This window comes from Capricornis sumatraensis, chromosome 10 (genome assembly GCF_032405125.1).
Source record: "Capricornis sumatraensis isolate serow.1 chromosome 10, serow.2, whole genome shotgun sequence".
Classification (NCBI taxonomy): Eukaryota; Metazoa; Chordata; class Mammalia; order Artiodactyla; family Bovidae; genus Capricornis; species Capricornis sumatraensis.
In genome coordinates, this window is record NC_091078.1 from 64,389,518 (window position 1) to 64,412,077 (window position 22,560).

At 40.6% G+C, this 22,560-nt stretch overlaps 1 protein-coding gene across 1 annotated transcript in view; it reads right to left on the reverse strand.

Moving 5' to 3' along the window:
- The window catches only part of GRM7 (glutamate metabotropic receptor 7), an 881,213-nt gene that overhangs the window by 126,269 nt on the left and 732,384 nt on the right, over nt 1-22,560 (reverse strand). The window contains exon 8 of the mRNA XM_068982114.1: nt 12,097-13,032. Coding sequence (XP_068838215.1) covers nt 12,097-13,032 — 936 coding nt within the window. The remainder of the gene's footprint in view (nt 1-12,096; nt 13,033-22,560) is intronic.

The following is a 22,560-nucleotide window of genomic DNA, read 5'->3' on the forward strand; positions in this document are numbered from 1 at the left end:
TTACACAGAGTGAAGCAAGTGAGAAAGAGAAGAACAAGTATCGTATATTAACACACATATATATGGAATCTAGAAAAGTGACGCTGATGAAGCTATTTACAGGGAAGGAATGGAGATGCAGACACAGAGAACAGACATGTGGACGCAGAGGGGGAAGGAGGGGGCAGAATGAATCAAGAGAGTAGCACTGGCATAGACTCACTGTCGAGAGTCAATAACTAGCTCGAGGAAAGCAGCTGTAGAGCACAGGGAGCCCAGCCTGGGGCTCTGTGATGACCCGAGGGGGAGGGTTGGAGGGCGGAGGGAGGCTTATGAGGGAGGCGAGACATATATAGCATTATGGCTGATTCACATTGTTGTACAGCAGAAAGCAACACAACATTGTAGAGCAATTACCCTCCAATCAAACAAACAAACAAAAGACCAAAGGGAAGTCAATGAGCATGAAATGCCTAGGACACAAGGATCAGAGAAATATGAAGGCACAAGATTATCTAAGTCAGAGACACAAAACTGTTTTGATTAATAAATCAGATTACAAAGATTTTTGGCTTTGCAGGCCATACTAATTCTGCCACATCTTCTCAAGTCTGCCCTTGTAGCATGAAAGCAGTCATAGGGAATATGCAAATTAATGAACATGGTTGTGTTCCAATAAAACTTTATTTATTAAAAACAAGCAACTGGTTGGATTTGGCTCATGAGCCATAGTTTATGGCCCTTGATTTAAGTCTCATAGGCTCTAAGGAAGTGCTTAAATACTATTCTAATTCTGATGGTGGTAGGGAGGCAGTAATAATAATTATTGTAATTATTATTATTATCAATGAGAAACCACTGAATATATATATATATATATATATATTTTTTTTTTTTTTAAAGGAGGTATATGATCCTCAGTTGTTGAGGTCTCTGGGCCTTTCATGTTACATGCACTTAAATCAATTGTTAAATAACAAGGGACATTATAAAAGAAAGGGAAACCATTTTAAAATTCTCTCTCCTACAATATCTAGTTCAGAGGTAGTAGGCATGGAGGGGGACAAAAATGGTGCCACTGTCGGGGAAAAAAACAAACAAACAACAACTTTCATATTTGCTGGTTTCAGTACATCTAAACTGTTTTTTCAGGCCTGTGCAGTGGGAGGCATTGGATCCAAAAACTGACTGTTGGTTATAAGCCAAGCATTCAACTGGAACATACAGCTGAGTGGAATGCACAGACACATTAGAGACACAATTTTCAATTTTAGGTACCTGAGGACCTGTTACAGATACCGATGCTTCTGTATCAGGCAGACCGATTGCCAGCATCACCATTAAAAAATCATTTTATTACATTTTCTCTTTGTAACAGCTGTAGTGGGAAACTAGATTTCTATGATGAAATTGTAGTCCCTTCCATTCCCCAATGCTTTTTTATTAGGATCGAAAATTTAACGAGCTTTCTTACAAATCTTCTGCATAGCTGTTAATCCTGAAATTAGATGGTGACATCTCCTCCTCTTACATGGGTATTCCCAGAGTGTCCAGTTCAATTCCTGTGTCAGCAATTTGCCCTTCTTCTTCATAAGCTCTTGTGCCCTGTTTTCACTAGTGGAAAATCTGAAGATTTTGAGCCCATGTCCCACTACAATATAACTGAGTAATGTCTCAATTTCAAAACATACAAAAATGCCAAAGTCCTATACACTAATCTCTACTCCTAAATTAAATTTTTAATTTTTTTCTATTCAAAACATGTGGGTGGTTCCTTGCCTCTAGTTAAATTTCTTAAAATAGAAAAAAATGCACAACATACTTCTAGATCTCAAGATCTAGAATGTTAAACAAGGAGATAATTATGTGATTACTAGGTTAAAACTAAGCAACTCATTCATCTGGCATGAGGGCCAGCACCGGCAGCAGCCCTCACCACATCTACAGAGCAGTCTGGCCATGGTACTCCACTCTAGTCACCTTGACGTGGCACTGGGAAGTTACTGGAGAAACCCGACAGAATTGATAGAACTGGAAGGTAGATTTAGCCAGCCTACATATCCGATCTTGGAGGCGAAAACCCAATCACCACAAACTGATTTGGGGCTTTGAGTCTGTTAGCCAGAATCTCCCAGGTGTGAAAAACTGACTCCTTATATATAAATCAAGCCTCTTTAGAAACAGTTTTTAGCTTCTTGCAAGAGAAGAATCAGAAAAGTTAGATGACTGTGTCTACATTCACAGTGAAGAATGAATACAGAAAAGAAAATAGGACTTTATGTTTCATTATTCAACTGTCCACCAAACGATTTTTACTGATGATCCATTGTGTCTGAGGTTCTTCCTTCATATATAAAAAGTTTTGTTTGTTTTTTTTTTTCCTATTGGAGTACAATTGCTTTACAATGGGTAAAGTTTAAGTTTTGGGTAAGTTGCTGCTATACAATGAAATGAATCAGCTATACGTATATCCTCTCCCTCATGGGCCTCCCTCCCACCTCCTCCTCCCACCATCGAGGTCATCACAGAGAACTGAGCTCCTTGTGCTTTACAGCAGTTTCCCACTAGCTATCTGTTTCACACATGGTAGTGTATATATGCCAATTCTTATCTCCCAAGTCATCCCCGACTCCCCTTCCCCCACAATGACCACAGAGCTGTTCTCTATGCCTGTGTATCTAGACTTTTGAAAACCTCACGGGATTGCTAAGTGAGTGGCATGGACTTGTCCTTTAAATTCCTTCCCACAGCGTACTCTCAGCCTTGCCCCCCAAATTTCTCTTTGACTATTTGTGGCCTGCCTCCCTTCTCTAATACCCGTATCTGCCTGAGACTCAAATGGGGAAATGTGACTTTTGTTCAACCAGAGGTGAGAAATCCCACGTGAGCCTCTTCAAAGTCTGTAAGTGGTATGTCATTTGAGACTATTTGCTTCTTGATGCACTGACTTCCCAATGGTTTTATGTCCAAACTCAGTCAGACCTAGAGAGTCAAGTGCAGTGCTGAGCTGGGGGGGGGGGGGGGGGCGCCACCAAAGGCATAGAATAATAAGCTGCACAGAGGGTGTGTAACTCCACAGCAGATGATGTGAACCCTGATTCTCAAGACACAGGGCCAATCAGCTGAGGCCAGCTTTATTCATTAGGAACCACTGCTTACAGTTCAAAATCCACAGAACCATTATCTTCAGAAGAAAATAGAGTAGTGGCAACATGCAGACAGTATTTCTAGTATGTAGATACTCTTCAAAATAAACTCTTACTAATGCCCGAAATATGTATCAGCTACCACTGGGCTTCCCTGGTGGCTCAGTTGGTAAAAAATATGTCTGCAATGGAGGAAGCCTGGGTTTGATCCCTATGTCAGGAAGATCCCCTGGAGAAGGGAATTGCAACCCACTTCAGTATTTTTGCCTGGAAAATTTCATGGACAGGGGAGCGTGGCAGGCTACAGTCCATAGGGTTGCAAAGAGTCAGACATGACTAAAGGGACTGAGCGTGGCACAAGGCACATGCTATAAATGGGATGAAGATCAAATATGTATTTCATTTTATAAATCACCATATTACAACTATCATGCAAACTACTACTCACAAGCCACGAGTAATTGCTCTAAAATATTAATCCAACAAGGTCACATCTCTGCTCTAAAAATCACTGAAGCACACCTCCCTCTTCGCTAGAAAACAAGGTCAAGCGTATAGGATCCTTTAAGATTTCAGCTCTATCCACCTCTCCCGAGTTAACTCTTTATTTCCCTCTAATCCACACAACAGCCTCTACTTACAGTTTCCCCAAATACATGACTATCTTACCTAGGTTCAACCTCCTGCCTTGACTTAAACAGAAATTTTTGCTAAGGGGAGCCTAGCATGGGAGGACACAGTTGTCCTTTATTGAGTACTTATCAGAGAGTGTTGAAGTGCTCTCTATACTCTTATTTATATAATTCTAATTTTATTTCCAATGCAATTTCTAGTGTCAGCACCGGGCAAACAGGCAAATAGGTATAAAAACAACTATTAAGTCTGGAGAAAAAGAAGGAAAAGGAGAGGCAGAAAAGAGTTTCTGTGCAAAGCAATTTTTAAAGGCTTTATTGATATATAATGACAGCAAGGAGATAAAACCAGTCATTCCTAAAGGAAATCAGTCCTGAATATCCACTGGAAGGACTGATGCTGAAACTGAAGCTCCAATACTTGGGCCACCTGATGCAAAGAACTGACTCATTGGAAAAGACTCTGATGCTGGGAAAGATTGAAGGCAGGAGGAGAGGGGGATGACAGAGGATGAGATGGTTGGAAGGCATCACTGACTAAATGGACATGAGTCTGAGCAAGCTCCAGGAGTTGGTAAAGAACAGGGAAGCCTGGAGTGCTGCAGTCCACAGGGTTGCAAAGAGTTGGACATGACTGAGCCAGTTAACAATGAACTGTTGCATAATAAACTGTACACATTTGAAGTATGCAATTTTATGAACTTTCACACACACACACACGAAACCATCACCATAATCAAGAGATGAATACATACATCACCCTCCAAATTTCCTTGTGCTTCTTGTAATTCTTCAGTAACCATCATCACCCTCAGCCCACAACTGATCTGTTATTACTATAGATTAGTTTGTATATTAAAAGGAAGTTGATATAAATGGAATCATGAATATTCATTCTTTTTTTAGTCTGCCTTCTTTTGCTTGGCATAATTATTTCAGATTTGTACACGGTGCTGGATGTATCAACTGCCCATTGCTTTTTACTGAAGAGCAGTACTCTATCTTATGGATAGACTGTAATTTGCTTATCAATTCACCTCCTGATGTTTACTTGGATTGTCTTCAATTTTGAACAATAGAAAATAAATCTACAAAAACATTCACTTGCACATCTTTGTATAGACTTATTCATTCATGTCTCATGGGTGAAGACAGAAGAGAAATGGCTAGGAGTATGGTTGGTGCATGCTTTCCATTTTAAGAACCTGCCAAACTGTTTTCCAAAGTGATTATCATATTGTTGACACCACCACCAGCAGAGTAGGAGAGTTCCTGCCCCACAGCCTCACTAGTATCTGGTCTCTTCAGTATTTTGAATGTTTTGCTCATTTGCTCTTAAACAAACCTCGGAGCAGAAATAATTATACCCATTGTGCAGATGATAAACCCTAGTACCAGAAAGGTTAAATGACACACCTCCAGATGTGTGATGATTAGATTCAGAGACTCACAGGAGGATTGAGTAGGGAGGAATGGTCTTTCAGGACCAGAGGGCAACTGGGACCTGAAAGAAACGCTAGCGGGACCAGTATTATGATCTACGGTACGGGGACCTCAGGCCCCCAAGGCTGGATTTGGCAATCCTCTAACTGCTCATGAGTAGACCATGCTTCATTAGGATTTCCAGCGAAAAAGAGTTGGAAGAGTTGCTTTGAGAAGAGTTGTTTGTGAAAATGATGAGTGGTCTGTGACACTTTTAGACTTGCCTAAGAGCACAGATTTGTCTGATTCTCCTGATCCTAGTCATAATGGTGAGGCCTTGGTCTCTGTTACCAAGTATTTCAGTGGCTGAGGTCTCAAAATGAAAGACTTCTAATGGGGAAACTGGGCTCCAGGGAGCGTACTGTGGGAAGGAGCAGACTCAAGACTCTTGCTGAGTCATCTTTTTAGCAGAAATGTTTTTCTTGAGTAAAACAAGGTTTGGACACTGTGTTCAAACCTTCAACGATCGGGGCCTTTGTTTTAATGTACTAAGTTATTTCTTTATTAGTTCCAGCTCAGTTCAGTTTTACACAGGCTCTTGGGTTTTACCTGTCAAATGACCTTTTCTGGATAAAGGAAAGGACGAAGATGGTGAAGGCACCAACTGTCCTAAGTTTCTGCTCTTGAAATTAGCTGACGCATCATGAAGGGAGACAAGAGGACTGTCCTATCCCATGCTGTTGGTACCAGCAGATGTGCAAACAGCCAGCTTCAGAGGAGTGTTAGGAGAGATCAGCTACCACCAAGGTCGCAGTAGGAAGCAGAGAAGAGATGGTTTCACAAGGCTGTGATAAAGATTTGAATGGACAAGACTAAAGGGCTGAAGTAACACCTCGACCATGAGTATCCATGCCCATCACAGTGTGGGTGGACGAAGGGAGGGCCTCGTCTGTTCCCTGGGATAGTTCCCTCCACTGTGTTTGGATGTGAGGTGAAGGTCTTAGTAAGCATTTCAGAAGGGAAACTAATAACTTTTATTTTAAAATGTGTGTGTGTGTGGGGGGAGTGTACTCATACATCCAGGCTGTTGACAATGATTGTCTCTAGAGGGTTGGATGACAAGAGCCCTTTGTTTCCTCACTTAGTTGCTATTTGAAAAGATTAAAAGTGGGCACTGTTACTTGCAAAAACCTACATACACAAAAAAAATCCGTATCTCTTATTTCAGCAATAAAGCAGAATAACACAAAAAGAAAGATAAAGTAAAACCTATTTACATATTCTTTTAATGTTCAAACCATTCAAAACAGCTTTTAGACCTGCTCTATCTTTTCTAGTCCCTCAGGCTTCCTTCAAGCCAATGCCGTCTTTTTATCCATGACAATAGCTACTCAGCTAGTCACCTAGTCGCCTCACCTTGGTTCATCCTCCAGTACTATTGCTGGGATTCACTTTCCAAGATATCCTATGCTCACATTTCTCCCACACTTGGAAACTTTTGATGGATCTCCATAGCTTTAAGGACAAGCTCCAAACACAGCCCTTCACAGTTTGGATTTGTTAATCTTCCACTTCCTCATTATCTCTGTTTCAGAGTTTAGGCCCCCAAAACCGGAGAAGTAGGTGGGGGTTGCATCACAGGGAACAAGTGTTAGTCACTCAGTCATTCATGTCTGATTCTTTGCAACCCAATGGACTGTAGCCCACCACGTTCCTCTGTCCATGGAATTCTTGCTATTCCCTTCTTCAGGGGATTTTCCAGAGTCAGGGATCGAACGCAGGTCTCTTGTATTGCAGGCAGATTCTTCACCACCTGAGCCACCGGGGAAGCCCCACATCACAGGGAAGACCATGCCTAACTCAGCATATGCATAAGGCAGGATTTCATCCTAAGAAAGAACACTAGGGCTTCAGTTCACACGCTACAGTATTTAAAATCACTTGGCCCACCCAAAAGATGTGATTCTTGCCAAAAGCTTGATGTGAGAAGGAAACATGGGGTTCACATTGTGTCAAACGTTGCCCATATGATGAGGTTCTAATTAAATTTTATTATTACACCCTCTCAGGTTTGCAAAGTCAAAATATCCTAAGTGCAGTCTTAATTCCTCACTCCACAGACCATATGTTGAAAGCAGCTTCCTTTTATTTATTCACATTGGATATAATTTCTTACTGGATTGTCTTAGCATTTCCTCTGCTTGTTAACTTCTGGTTCTTTATCGCATTTTTCCTGACACTTAACTGGAGGTCCCTTTCTCTGTGTGTCCATCTTGTACTTTTTGTGTGACAACTATGGTTTATCCTACACTAGGTGATATTTTTTAAAGGCCTGTGTGGACCATTAGCTTCCCGTTTCCATCCTACAAGGATGGTGTCGTCTTTACATCTGCATCAGAGACCTTCACAGAGCACTAGGGACATACTAGGTATTTTACAATAGTTCTTTCAATTGCTGAAAAACCAAGAGAAATTTTTAATCAATTCAAATAGCACTGAAGCATAAAGTGATCTATTACTTTCCAAGAGAACTAGGTCTTTTCCTTCCTGCACGGCACTGGGCAATTTTTAAAAAAGAGATGTATGATCAGAGACAAAAGGAAGACTAATTAAAGCACATCCCATTTCCCTGACTATTCTTTGCCTTTAATCAGATTAATCTTAATGAAAACTGTTCAATGTCTTTAGCATAGTAACAACAAACAGCTCAATGGGAAGAGGTATCAGCAGTCATTCGTTGGAGCCCAACACTAAGTCAGAAATAGCACATGTCAAGTTCCTTCCAGTTCAGATGCATTGGTAGTGGTTGCCTAAACACTGTAACGATATGGATTTTAAGACCACTCCAGGATTTCAGGGGAAGCGTGCCATGACTGATTAGTGATGTCTGCCTTGGGCATGGATTAGGGAATGATTACCTCCCTGCCTAGTATTTCTGATACTGGGCTGGGTCTTGCTTTGTGTTCAGATTCTGGGGTGTAATCTGCTACCAATGAAAGATCAGAAGGTCTGGTGTGTAGTTCCAGTCCTTCAGGAAATACTCCTGGGGAACACATCTCCCTGCCTGCTCTCTTGTTATATCTGGTTCAGAGCCAGTGCCTTGGGCCTAGCTTTTAAGGGCTCCAGTCCAAACTATGACATTGATGCTTTACTCAGACCTTCTGACTCTATACTTTGTCTCTGACCATGGAGAGTATCTCTCTGACCTTTTGGTTCTTTGATGGATCCCCCATTTGTTTGGCATGAGAATTAATTTATTCCCAAAGGTGCTTAAATTAGAAATCACGAGATATTTAGAGAGTGTCTTTTGTTCAGTTCAGTTGCTCAGTCGTGTCCAACTCTTTGTGACGCCATGAACCACAGCATGCCAGGCCTCCCTGTCCATCATCAACTCCAGGAGTCTGCCCAAACCCATGTCCATCGAGTCGGTGATGCCATCCAACCATCTCATCCTCTGTCATCCCCTTCTCCTCCTGCCCTCAATCTTTCCCAGCATCAGGGTCTTTTCAAATGAGTCAGCTCTTCACATCAGGTGGCCAAAGTATTGGAGTCCCAGCTTCAGCATCAGTCCTTCCAATGAACACCCAGGACTGATCTCCTTTAGGATGGACTGGCTGGATCTCCTTGCAGCCCAAGGGACTCTCAAGAGTCTTCTCCAACACCACAGTTCAAAAGCATCAATTCTTCAGAGCTCAGCTTTCTTTATAGTCCAGCTCTCACAACCATACATGACCACTGGAAAAATCATAGCCTTTTGTGGATTAGAAGAAAAATACTTAGGCAGGCCCTCTGATCCCTTTCCTTTTATCCCAAGGAAAAGGTATTTATTGCCTTTGTAGAGCCAATGGGTATAAAAGTTGTCTTCTTGACCATGTGTAAGAAATGAAATATTGGCTTACCTAGAAAGTTCTCCAGACAACTGGATAAAAACCCCAGATAAACGTAGCACCTATAGGGTTTCCCAGATTTGGGCAGGGTAACCTGTGTCCTCCATCCCTGGGTGCACACACAAGTCTTCGTAAAGATATACCCACAAGCCAAGCCTGTTTTCCATGAGGACAACCCCGTCTCTCACAGGTTGTGCCAGTGTGCAACAGCACAATATCAGAGCACTTCTCTAGACCAGCTAGCTCTTGCTGCGCTAGTGTTCTACCATTTACAGTGTTTCCTTGCATTATTTCAGTCACATAAATTTAATCCTTAGTTAAGGAAACGTTATTTTATGGCTAGAGTTTCCCTCTTCCATCCCTGGCCACGTCACAAGATCCTCATTCTAGAAGTCACAAGGTTAGCAAGGATAAGAGAAGACAATGGTCATATTCTGTGCCCTTAACAAAAGCAAAAATCAAATTCGTGAGGGTTGAAGTTTTGCAAGACAATACTTCTCGTACTGTGCTAATGTACGTACTCATACTTTATGCTGTGCTAATGAACTCAACTGATGAGAAGTTTCACAAAGATATCGTTATATAATCAAAACAAATTCAATTTCCTGAAAGGGTAAACAGTTATCACTGAGCTCATTGCTTAATCTTTCTTTTTCTGTGTGTCTTATAACAATGGAATTCTTCCATTTGAAATACTTCAGCTCTTAAATCTAAACAAAAATGGAAGGACTGTGATTTTGTATGTTTTAGGTTGGCAATAATGCCTTCAGCGTGATGTCTTTTTGCATTTTGCAATTTGCTGCCTTCCACAATTCAAATTTCATGGTTTCGTTTACAGAAAAAAAATATTTTTAATTGATCACTCATGCTTCTCTAGCCATATGCCTACCACAAAGGCATGCACATTTTCATACAAAATTCACTGTTTCCATTTGGCACTTGAGTACCTTCAACTGTGTGAATTGACAATGTAAAACATCATAGTCCATTGAGAATACACTAATAGAAATACATGCCTTCTAAACCCTGGTATACAAAGCACATTGCTTAAAGACAGCTTAATTATTCCTGTAACCCTGTTCTCCCAATGCAATGTCCTCTAGAACACTTAGAATCAGTGCATTCAAATCCTGAAAACTTCTATACTTCTCAAGTGTTTAAATGGGTAAATTATACCCCTGATCTTAACTGACAAGATTCAGAGTCATGACCAGAAATAATAAATGAAATGGTAGAGACCTATATTGCCAAATATTCATTAAAACAAGGCTCATCTATAGAACAACTGCAATGATGCCTCTCTTTCATATTTCTCAAGCATAAATTTTCAAGAAAAAGATTTCCTGTTTTTAACCTGTCACATGGGTAAAAATGATCACATCCATAGACTTTGATGCTGCACATCATTCCCCATGAACATGTCCATGGTTATCAACTAACTGGCATATACTGCATTTCACTACCCCAACTGGCATGTCACTATTCCTCTGGCCCATGGATAGATAAAGTAATGAAATGATATTCAGGTTGGTTTCACAGTACACATGCAATATGAGTTTGAAACACATTTCTGACACATACTCTGCTCCTTAAGCATATATTTTAGAAGAACTTACTCTAAGAACTTCCTTTTATGACTCAAACCATAATCTGGAACCATTCACAGTCCTTGGTTTTAGAATACTATGTGGTTTCATTTTCATTTTAAAGACAGCCCAAACTTCTAGCTGCTGAATCAAACCATTTAGGAGAAAGACATATCTTCAGTTGGAAAACTAGCCAAAGTCCACTAATCCCTTCTATGATTATACAGAGAACAGAAGTAACAATGTAAACAGTCAGATTCAACTAATTTGAGAAGCAAGGATATGTAAATTTGTAGACATTTTGACTTCAATCCTTGTTTTCCCCATTTAAGGCACTAAGTCCTTGAATGTTTAACAGACTTCTCCAAAGTAGCATGGAATCAGGCTCCACATCTGATGTGCTGACATCTCATCAAGCTACACTTGTACTCTCTCTCTAGAGCATGCCAGTGAGGGCTTAGTCAGGGTTCTCGTTTCAGCTGTACCAACAACTCAGAGCCAACTTTAGTGAATAAAGGACAAGACAGCTCATTAAGATCAACCTGTTAAGGCTGCCCTATTTTAATATACCCAAAACCATACACGGGTAAGCACAGAACTCAGATATATATAAATCACGTTTAGAATCAACACTGTAGCACGGCACAATTTGCCCACATTCAAATCTCCAGACAGACACACACTGATTGCATTAAGATTCAACATATTACACCTGCTAAACTCACTGACTCATTTAAAACATGCAACTATATGATGGGAGCACGGATGCTGAACATACCTTGGACCAACATAGTAAAGCCCAATCATTTTGAAAACTTTGAATTTTTATGGCTGAATATAGCTAATCCAGCTACATTAATTCCATCATTTGAGACAATTAATGTACATCCATCTGTTAGGAGCCTAGAGTAGAATCATAATCAAAGTTCTCCTATATCCACCAATTTAGAGATCCATGTAGAAATAGATGTTGTATAGCTCAAATACATGACCCAACCCACACGGAGGTGCCTACACAGCTGCTGGGAAGAAAGAGAGCTGGCAACGATCACCCTCATCCTTGGGAATAATGGACTATGTCCCTCCTCTCTCATCCTGAGGAAATAATTATGAAAGAAGAGGGAGTGGGTAATGAATGAACACGAAGGTGTAGCTGAGACAGATTATTTTATGCTGGATAATCTCTTGCTACACTGAATCACTCTAATAAGGTAACTTGAAAAGGCTTACCTTTGGTTGGTTTCCAGTGGAATGAACGTAGCTCAGCTCAATGCAGGTTTTAGACTTCTGCAGCATCCATCTGTACTAATTCAGGATTTGTCTAGGCTTGGGAATATCATTCTACATTCTAAAACCTCTCGCTCTATACATTCAATCTGGTTTCAAAATTTACAAAAAGAAACACGTTTTGGAAACGTGTGGTGGGGTGTGCGTTTTCACTTACCTTTTCCGCTGATTGAGCGGTGCCAAAAAAAATGGGAATGAAGGCAAGCCAAACTATACATGTCGTGTACATGGTGAATCCTATGGGCTTGGCCTCATTAAAGTTCTCTGGGACACCCCGAGTCTTGATGGCATACACAGTGCACGTGACCATGAGAAGGATGCTATATCCCAGGGAGCAGATGATCTGTAGGTCCGTAATGTCACACTTGAGAACCCCCCGGGCCTGCTCGGGGTTCATCGTCTTATGTTCATCATAGTCTATGATGATGTTAGGTGGGTCAACACCGAACCATATGAAAACGCCGAGAAGCTGAACTGATATTAAACTGGAAGTGATCGCCAGCTGTGACGTTGGGCTTATAAGTCTGGGGGCTGTCACTGATTTCTTGCCCTGTTCAAATATGCGGTAAATCCGATTGGTTTTGGTCAAGAGGGCTGCGTAGCTGATGCACATACCCAAGCCCAAGAAAACTCTCCGGAAAGAACACACCGCCACATCGGGTTTGGCTATCATTAGGAAGGTGATGATGTAGCAGAGAAAGATGCCCGTCAACAGAACGTAGCTCAGTTCCCGCCCAGACGCCCGAACGATGGGAGTGTCGTTGTAGCGGATGAATGTGGCCATGACAAATATGGTGGCGATGATCCCCAGCATGGCAAGAAAGACGGGGATGACAGCCCAAGGCGAGTGCCACTCCAGTTTGATGATGGGGATATCCTGGCAGCCAGTTCGGTTTTCATTGGGCCGCTGGTCGTAGGGGCAATGCTGGCATGTCATCTCGTCAAACTGGTACTGGTAGCCATCACAGGGCTCACAGGTCCAGCAGCAAGGAGTTCCCTTCTGTGTCTTCTTTCTTTGCCCAGGCTTGCAGGGCATCGTGCACACAGAGGCGGGGATCTCCCGGACTCCCTTACCCCACTGCATGTCCTCTATCTGTAGCAAGAAATAAGGAGGTGAAACAGGTAGGTTAGTTAAGAGGAAAAAACAAACAGTAATTACAGCAACATGTGAGAACTGACCAGGTAAACTAACTAACCCCAGCTGGTAGAAGCTACAACCAAGATTCGACCCACACCATTTACTGTAGCATCCTCATTCTTCCCGACCCAGGGATCCAACCCGGGTCTCCTGCATTGCCCGCAGAGGCTTCACCATCTGAGCCACCAGGGAAGCGCTCCTAACTACTATAGAGTGTGCCAAGCATGTCTGATTATAAGAATCCCTGTGGTAGCTTTCAGAAGTACCAATTTCCTGTTCCCACCTAGAACCCCAAAATAAGAATATCCTGAAAAGGAGCCTTTGGAGCTTTATTTTCAACAAGTACTCAGAAGATCCTTAAAATTAGTCAGTGATTACTGACACACTCCTGGATAATAAGTGTCCTGGATAATAAGTGCAAATGCCCCAAGTTAAGTTAAAAATCTTTAATATGAAATGCTACATTCATTTCCCTTATTAGATGCTTTAAAAAAACAAAAGTGTTTTTCAGTTATTTGGGAAGATATGTCAGAGCTAGCCACTTTTTCTAAAATTCTGTAAGCATCACTGCCATTTCATTGAGAAGTTTTGAACTGAATGAACCTATTCTATTTCTCACAGAGGAGTGATAAGGTTCATTATCAAAAGTTTTAATTGTAGCTCTGGAAGCATTTGATAAGAAAATAATACAGTCTGGAAACCTCTAAAGATTAGCCATGTACCTATTTGAAGATGAAATTTAAACTGAAATACTATATCCTAGAGGAAGATGAAAGTATGCTTACTTAATTAGAATACTGGCTTTCTGGAGGGGAATTCATAATTAACAGTTTTCTGAGAAGTAACGGCATTAGATACAAATAAGAGCTTTAACGCTGGGATGAAATCTCATCTTTTCCAGCACAGCATCTATTATTTTTATTTTCCTGATATCAGTCCTCTGAATTTCACCCCTGCCATGTGCTTCCTGTGAGATATTGGGAGGTTCTTTGACAATTACCTGGAGGGGTTTTTACAACCCAGTATGCTGAGCCTGCTTTATCGACTATGCCAAAGTCTTTGACTGTGTGGATCACAATAAACTGTAGAAATATCTGAAAGAGATGGGAATACCAGACCACTTGACCTGCCTCTTGAGAAACCTATATCCAGGTCAGGAAGCAACAGTTAGAACTGGACATGGAAAAACAGACTGGCTCCAAACAGGAAAAGGAGTACATCAAGGCTGTATATTGTTACCCTGCTTATTTAACTTATATGCAGAGTATATCATGAGAAACACTGGGCTGGAAGAAGCACAAACAGGAATCAAGATTGCTGGGAGAAATATCAATAACCTCAGATATGCAGATGACACCACCCTTATGGCAGAAAGTGAAGAGGAACTAAAAAGCCTCTTGATGAAAGTGAAAGTGGAGAGTGAAAAAGTTGGCTTAAAGCTCAACATGCAGAAAATGAAGATCATGGCATCTGGTCCCATCACTTCATGGGGAATAGATGGGGAACAGTGGAAACAGTGTCAGAATTTTTTTGAGCTCCAAAATCACTGCAGATGGTGACTGCAGCCATGAAATTAAAAGATGCTTATTCCTTTGAAGGAAGGTTATGACCAACCTAGATAGCATATTCAAAAGCAGAGACATTACTTTGCCAACAAAGGTCCATCTAGTCAGGGCTATGATTTTTCCAGTGGTCATGTATGGATGTGAGACTTGGACTGCGAAGAAAGCTGAGCACTGAAGAATTGATGCTTTTGAACTGTGGTGTTGGAGAAGGTTCTTGAGAGTCCCTTGGACTGCAAGGAGATCCAACCAGTTCATCCTAAAGGTGATCAGTCCTGAGTGCTCATTGGAAGGACTGATGCTAAAGCTGAAACTCCAAAACTTTGGCCACCTCATGAGAAGAGTTGACTCATTGAAAAAAAGACCCTGATGCTGGGAGGGATTGGGGGCAGGAGGAGAAGGGGGCGACAGAGGATGAGATGGCTGGATGGCATTACCGAGAGTTTGGGTGAATTCCAGGAGTTGGTAATGGACAGGGAGGCCTGGCGTGCTGCAATTCATGGGGTCACAAAGAGTTGGAGATGACTGAGTGACTAAACTTAACTGATGCTGAGCCCCACTCTCGGATTTTCTGATTCACTGGGACTAGGAGGGGACTTGAGAGTATGTATTTCTAACAAAATCTCAGATGGTGTAGCTGTAGATTCTCTGTCCATCACACCTTGTAAACACTGACACGTTCCAACCTCCCAGTCACAGAGACTGCATCAGGAATGGGATCATTATGGTATGACACAGAATTTAACTTTGTGACTTTTATAGGGATCACATAGGACAAAAGTCTTTGTTTTTGCTGGACTTGCAGTTTCCAGGATATATGGATGCGCTGTGCACGGCTATAAGAAGAAAGGCATTTGCCAGAGAAGGAAGCCAATATAAAGGGAAGCAGAGCAGAGAGGCGAAAAGAACTCTCTCTCCATGAGCCTGCGTAGGCTTCTGGATATAGCTGTGCCTGAAGCAGGTTTTCCATACATTGTGTCATTATGTGAGCCAGGAAATTCTGCAATGCTGAAATACTTTGAACTGCTTTTATATTACTTATATAATGTCCTGGAGTCAGGACATTTGGTGAGGGACAGGGAAGCCTGGCGTGCTGCAGTCCATGGGGTCGCAAAGAGCTGGATGTGACTGAACTGAACTGAAGGGTCCTGAAGAATATACCAACTAAATAAATAACTTCGGTATCTGTAATCTGCAAAAAGATTCACTTAAAAGAGAAAAATACAGAATAAATTCCAATGAAAAATTTGGCTGATAATCCCCATATCTAGTTAATTAAATTTTTATGATATTTGAACTAAAATATAGATTAGAAAGATACTGGAAAGTCTGAGACTTTAAAAAAATGCCTACTTTTAAGAGATAAGGGGGGGGTTACTAATTTATTGCGCACTGAAACTCCATTGCTGTGTTAAAACAGGATGCAGTGTATAGTAGGGTGTGATATTTCCATCAAAACTTGAATGAGAACTACATTTAACATCCAAATCAAATGTAGTTAACTCTGGAAAGAAAGAATGGTTCAAAGATTAAACTTTATAAAATATAACCTTCTAGTGGTTGAATTTAAACTTTAATCACAGACCCAAGAATCTTCGGATGACTTCTATGAACTCATTTGCATGAGGACAAAGCCCAAGTCAGCACTAATAAATCTAACGAAATTTAAAACATAATCATTTCTTTCTCAACATCATCATTTTTGAGCCAGTAAGTCACTGGCAGCTGTCCCAAAATCATAAAATTAAGGAAATAATTTGTAATAAGAGGGAAAGATACATGCATTAACTTTACAAATGTCCAATTTCAAGAAGTGGGAGCCTAAAAAAATTGCTATTATTAATACAAATGTTTCCAAATGTCAAAGTAAAAGGCCCTACTCATGATCAGTAAGGAAGATTAACAACAACAACAAAAAAACTTACAAATAAATTTCATTAGCTAAGCTTGAGATTGCCTGATTCCAACATGAGTGGAAACTAAAATGTCATATGATTAAACTTGATCTATGGAACAGCTGTAGGGCTCAAATATAAAAACAAATTATCATTATATGTAATATTTTAAAGCCAATTTCAAATGTTGCCATCTTGCAACACCCTCTTCCTTTTAAACAAAATGGTCAGCAAAGTTGAACAGATTTTCTTCCCTCAGACTTAACCAAATATATACAAAAGCTATAACCACAAACATTACATTGACTGATTACTTAATTTGTTTTAAATTTTCATTTAAAGTAGATCTCCACTCAATTTAATTGTATATATTTAAGCAGCAAAGTTGCCTCTTGCTCCAAATGAACAAAAGCCATTTACTTGCTTTGACAACAAGAATCATTATTGAAAATATAATCTATGTTCCATAAATGGACTGACTAATCTTTAAGAACTCCAGTTAGTGAGAATTTTGTTAAAGCGATAGACATGATTTGTCTATATCTCTACCTATCCACACAAATTCAGAGCCTGTTTAATAAGAATAAACAGCTGCAAATGCCATGGGCACCTATTTAAAAGAGAATAATAATTTAGGGCTATGGATTTGTTGTTGTTCAATCACTCAGTCATGTCCAACTCTTTGCAACCCAATGGACTGCAGCACACCAGGCTTCCCTGTCCTTCACTATCTCCTGGAGTTTGTTCAGACTCATCTCCATCGAGCTGGTGATGCCATCCAACCATCTCATCCTTTGTCAAATATGCAAATATAATGTCAATTGGCTTACCAAAAGGCTAGAAAGAATGCAAATTTGAAGTTTGCTCTGAACTCTGCAATAAAACTGTGTTTCAGTTAGCCAGAAAGCAAAATAAAATTGCAGAAAGATGTGGAAAAAAAGAAAAGAAATCTCAAAGAGTGTCAGGTGACCAAAAAGGGGGGATTCCAAGCCCTGTGCCCACAGATGAACTCAACAGGAGGAAGACTTCTCTTCCCTGGCAAGGAGTCAGCCAATGAAAAGCCACGGACCCTTTGGCCTCCCTCCAATTTCTTTTTCCCGCTATAAAAGCATTCTCCTTCCCTTGCTGTGAGGAGTCTTGCATGTGGCTTGCCATAGTTTCAGATTCCAAATTATAATTCCCTTGTTCAAATAAACCCATCTTTGCTGGAATAATGTATGTCAGTCTATTTATTTCAGGTTGACAAAGACTAGAAAAAAGGTTAGGATGGTCACCATCATCTTATGTAGAAGACATAGTTCTAAATTCCCTGATAAGGATGCATCTTCCTCCTGGGCACCCGAAGTTTATGGTTAATGGAGATTGGATCAGCTCAGTAGCTGGCTCACGGACAAGGCCTGTTGAGATCTCAGCTCTTGGCAAGAGAACAGAACTGTAGAGCTGGTACCATTTAATTAACACCATGCATGGCACATAGATTTTTAAAAGTAAGTGAATTAAAAGTTTAATAAAGAGGAAATTAGGCAATTCTGGCTAATGAAAACAAAATTAAGTCTTTTGTGGTGTCCAAGCAAGGTGTTCTTCACTCTTTGAAGAAAAGACACAAAGAATTGACATGGTGTCATCAGTCTTTGATGTGTGCTGATGTGATACATGGAGCTGAAGCAGCCATTTTGCCACCACGAAGAAACAAATGGAAAGAACAAACCCAACATGCTGAGCCTAGTAAAAGAAAACCAAAATGGAATTTGTACCTTTGATGGAGTTGAAATAACTTTCTAGGGTGCACATGGAGCCACTCGTCTATGGGGTGTCATGTTAGTAAGCCAACACTCACACAACTTCCACGTCCCTGTAGAAAAACTTCATTCAGCCGGAAATGCAGTATGTCCACTTTGCTATCAGCCACTCTTCAAAGGCTAAGTGAATTCAGGAGCTTCTCACCCCAAAAAGACTATGTGGGCTGATCAGATGATTTTTATATGTCTTTTCCTTGTTCTTCATTTTTTATCCTATAGGAGCTTTCTGCTTTCCACCCCATTTGTCAGTTCTCTGAAAGGAGACTGTCCACAAAATGTAAAGTGTGCTGGTGCCACCTAAATTGTCTTTAATCATTTTTTAACAGTGGCATCATGATGTCAACCAAATGAACCAATACTGGTACCACCCAAGCCTGAACAGTGAACATGAAATGATAAACTTCCCTTGGTTAACCAATACCTCATGGGTACCCCACTCCTTACAGTCAAACATTCTAACTAATACGCTTTCTTATTTCTGCATCTGGTGTGTGAAGGCCTGAAACTAGTGGACAGTTAGCCAATAATTCAAGCTCTTGAATGAGTAGTAGAGAGTTACAGAAGAAAAGCAAACTTGTGAAATACATGTAGCCAGAAGCACTTGGTTTTGTCTCCTGAAAGCACTCAGAAAAGAGGGTGGGGAAGACCTGGACTCAGAAAATCAGCTGTGACCCCACTGCTTCTGGCTCACACAGAGACAATGAAAAAGCACCTGTCAGCTGAAGTTTCTTAGCACGTGTGCTGGCAAAGAAAAAAGGGTCTGGCTCTATACTCCACAGGGGGTGCAGAAACATTATAATCACTGGAATTTAAAATAAAACCCAATGAGTTTCTGTCTTACTGCCAAACGCAGGAATCAAACTGAGAGGATTTTTATAAACACTGTTCAGTGCATCCATTTTTATCTAGAAGAGATCTGTTCCTTTCCCCATACAGACGTTTTCTCTTTGAAAGAAAATTGTGTCACTCCAGAGATATTTTCTTCACTGAAATTCCATTTGCACCCTTCCAGCGCATACTCTGTAGAGCAGGCTGGCTGGTGCTTTTATTGCACAATTCCCTACAATAGTATTTTTGCTTATTAAAACCGTAACAGAATGAGCTAATTTAAAAAAGAGCTTTCTATTAAAACACCATTTGTTCATTAAAATATATTTGTCCTGTCTAATTTATGGAAACATCTTTCCAGGAAAAATGCACAGGAAGGTGGAATACCTAGAACTAGAAAAGAACCAGCTTTAGGTTCCAGTGTGGAGTGGGCAGGGGGAAACGGCTTCACAAGGAGTTCTGTAGCACGTCTATGTCTTTTTTTTTTTTTTTTTTTTGAGACTCAGTCCTGATTATTAAACCTTAGGCTGCATGACTGGACTATAAACCAGAATTTCAGGACTGCTATAAACACACTTAATTCAGATACCACGTATTCAAAATGTGTAATTACTTGTACAATTCATCATTTTTAATGTACTCAAGGAAGAAAGTACCATGCACTTGCTTCATAAAACTGTACATAAAAGATTAATACATAACAGAGTCTGTAAAAGATTGGCTTTTAACTACAGTAGTCACTGGGCATCCACAGAGGGACTCAGAGCTTCATCCCCCTATCAAGTCCCTTGAGCTCCAAGATGAAGGTAGTTCTGTATTGTTACTGAGACTTTTTTTTCTGATAAACAGCTGTTCCCAAGCTTGCCTGTACATCTGAATCACTTGGGGATCTTCTTGGGGCAGCATTGTGTTTAAAAGCTCCTCTGATAATATGTAGACAAGTTTGGGAACTGATGAACTATACTCTCTGAAGGGATGGGATTTGGAAAAAAATATTTGTGTTGTTTAGAGAACCTGGTGACCGCAGGCTTCTATTCTTGACCTTACGATGCACTAGCTCTTTTAATGTGCTTTTAATGAAAGTCTGAGAAGGTCGCCTAAAATGTACAGTTATGCTCTTTTTATGATTTAATGGGAAAGTATGGAGCTGTAGTGGAATTACAAATTTCCGCAGTTCAGAAAGGTCTCCAGACTTATGTTTCAGAATGTTACTGGCCAAATAACAGAAAATGCCTACAGAGGCCCAGCACATAAACAAACGATGCGGGTGGGAGTAAGAAATAATTCTTGCTCCAAAAAACAAAGTCTACAGGAACACAAATCAAATTATATGTCCATATAAATATATATTAAATTACACATCAAGAACAGATTTCACAACAATTCTGCCTAAATGATCTGCATTTACTGTTTCAATGCTTGCATTTTCCTTAAACACAATAGAAAATGGGGTAGTTCTTGTTACATTTGCATAATTAAAAGCTCCCAGACTGACTGAACAGTTTACCCCTACAGTAACTGTAGATTTCTCTTTCTTTATCAAACCTTTCTATCCTTCTAATTACAGAGGGTTGACTTTACTTGGCTTCAGAACTTCCTTTTATTTATCTTTTCCCCAGAAGAATCAGCTTTCTGTGGAACCTTCAATTTTTCACAGTGTTGACACTCTTCAAAAATACCATACACTCAGATGGCCACACTGAGCTGACACTGGTCAGCTATCTCTTTTGGAAACAATACTGCCAGGAGAGGAGCCATTTCCTTATAATTTACCTGCTAACCACAAATCACTTCTTATTTAGTCCCTCTCCGGGGACACAGTCCCCTAAACGATGCTTACCAATAAACATTAGGTATTTAATCGTGCTTTATTTATCAAAGACAACTGAAAGTAGGTTTTTTTTTCTTTTTAAAGCACAGACTTAAGGATAATATATAACATAAACATATTCACATATATACTTCAAAAATACCTCAAACAAGCTTGGTCAAAATTGAACTCATGATCTGCACCAGGGACTGGCCAGCTATGGCCCCAGTGAGCCAAATCCTGCCCACCATCTGGTTTCATGAGGAGTTTTATCAGACTCCCGTCACTACAATGTTCATTTACATATTATCTATGGCTGACTGTAGGCTACAATGACAGAATGGAGGAGCTGTGAACACAGGGCCTGTAAAACCCAACTTATTTACTATCTGGTCTTTTGCAGAAAACACTGGCTGACTCAGAGGAAATGAAAAGAGAAGAACAAAGCCCTAGCACGTGGCAGCTTTATCAATCCATAAACCAGGAGTGGTGTCATCCTAGACCTCTTCCCTTCCTTTACTCCCCCTCCCATATCCAAGTGATCAGCAACCTGTGCTGGATTTATCTCTCTTTTTTTTTTTTAATTGATTTTTTTAAATTTAATTTTAAATCTTTAATTCTTACATGTGTTCCCAAACATTAAACCCCCTCCCACCTCCCTCCCCATAACATCTCTGTGGGTCTTCATGTACGTTAACTAGTTTATCCAACAAACTGTATCGTAAGTAAGCTTCCTGCGTCAGGACCAGAGGAGACAAGAATGAACACTTTCGAGAAAGGAATTCTCTTTTCTCACCTTTGTTATCACACCTCCTCTGCAAAAGCATTCTGTGGGGTTTCTTGGCCTCCCTTTCCTGCTGGCATTTTCTATTCCCATCCTCTGACTACAGCTAGACAGATTTACATGGAGATCTGACCACATCATCTTTTTGTTTATTCCTCAGTGACTTCTTCTTGCTCTTAGACCTGCTAGCAAGTGTTGTCTGTCAGTGGCTTCTCTCCGCTGGCTACATGAGTCCCATGAAGCATCCTGTCCCACAGAGCCCCTTCTGCTGTCACGGGATGTTCAGCAACTCCTCGACCCACTCAACTCTTGCTCAGGACACCCACCTCCACTGGGTTGATTCCTCCTTTTATAACCCCTCATGGATCCCTCTTCAAAGACTCTAGCAGCATTTGTAATTATGCAAATATGCAACTCATTAAAGTCTGTCCCCCACCTCCTCTGTAAACTCCGTGAGGTCAGAGCTTCTGTCCATTTATTCAGTGACGGATGCTCAGTATCTGAGAGTGGACTCAAGAGCCCTGGCAGGTGAAAGAGGTGAGAGAAAAGACTGACCCCTCCTCTAGAAGGGATTTTTCCCCAGCCAAAACTGCAGTTTCATGCACTTTTACTGTAATTAGACTTGATGAAAAGATTCTTAAGGACTTATGTGAGTCTCATCTATTTTTTGTTCATTTAATACACACACATCTATAGAGTGGATGTTTACACTTGAAATGTCCTTGGCATTTTGAGGGAAGAAAGGGAATTAAATCTGGAGAACTGAGTTGCTAGGTAGTGGAAAATAATTAATACACCATGGAGA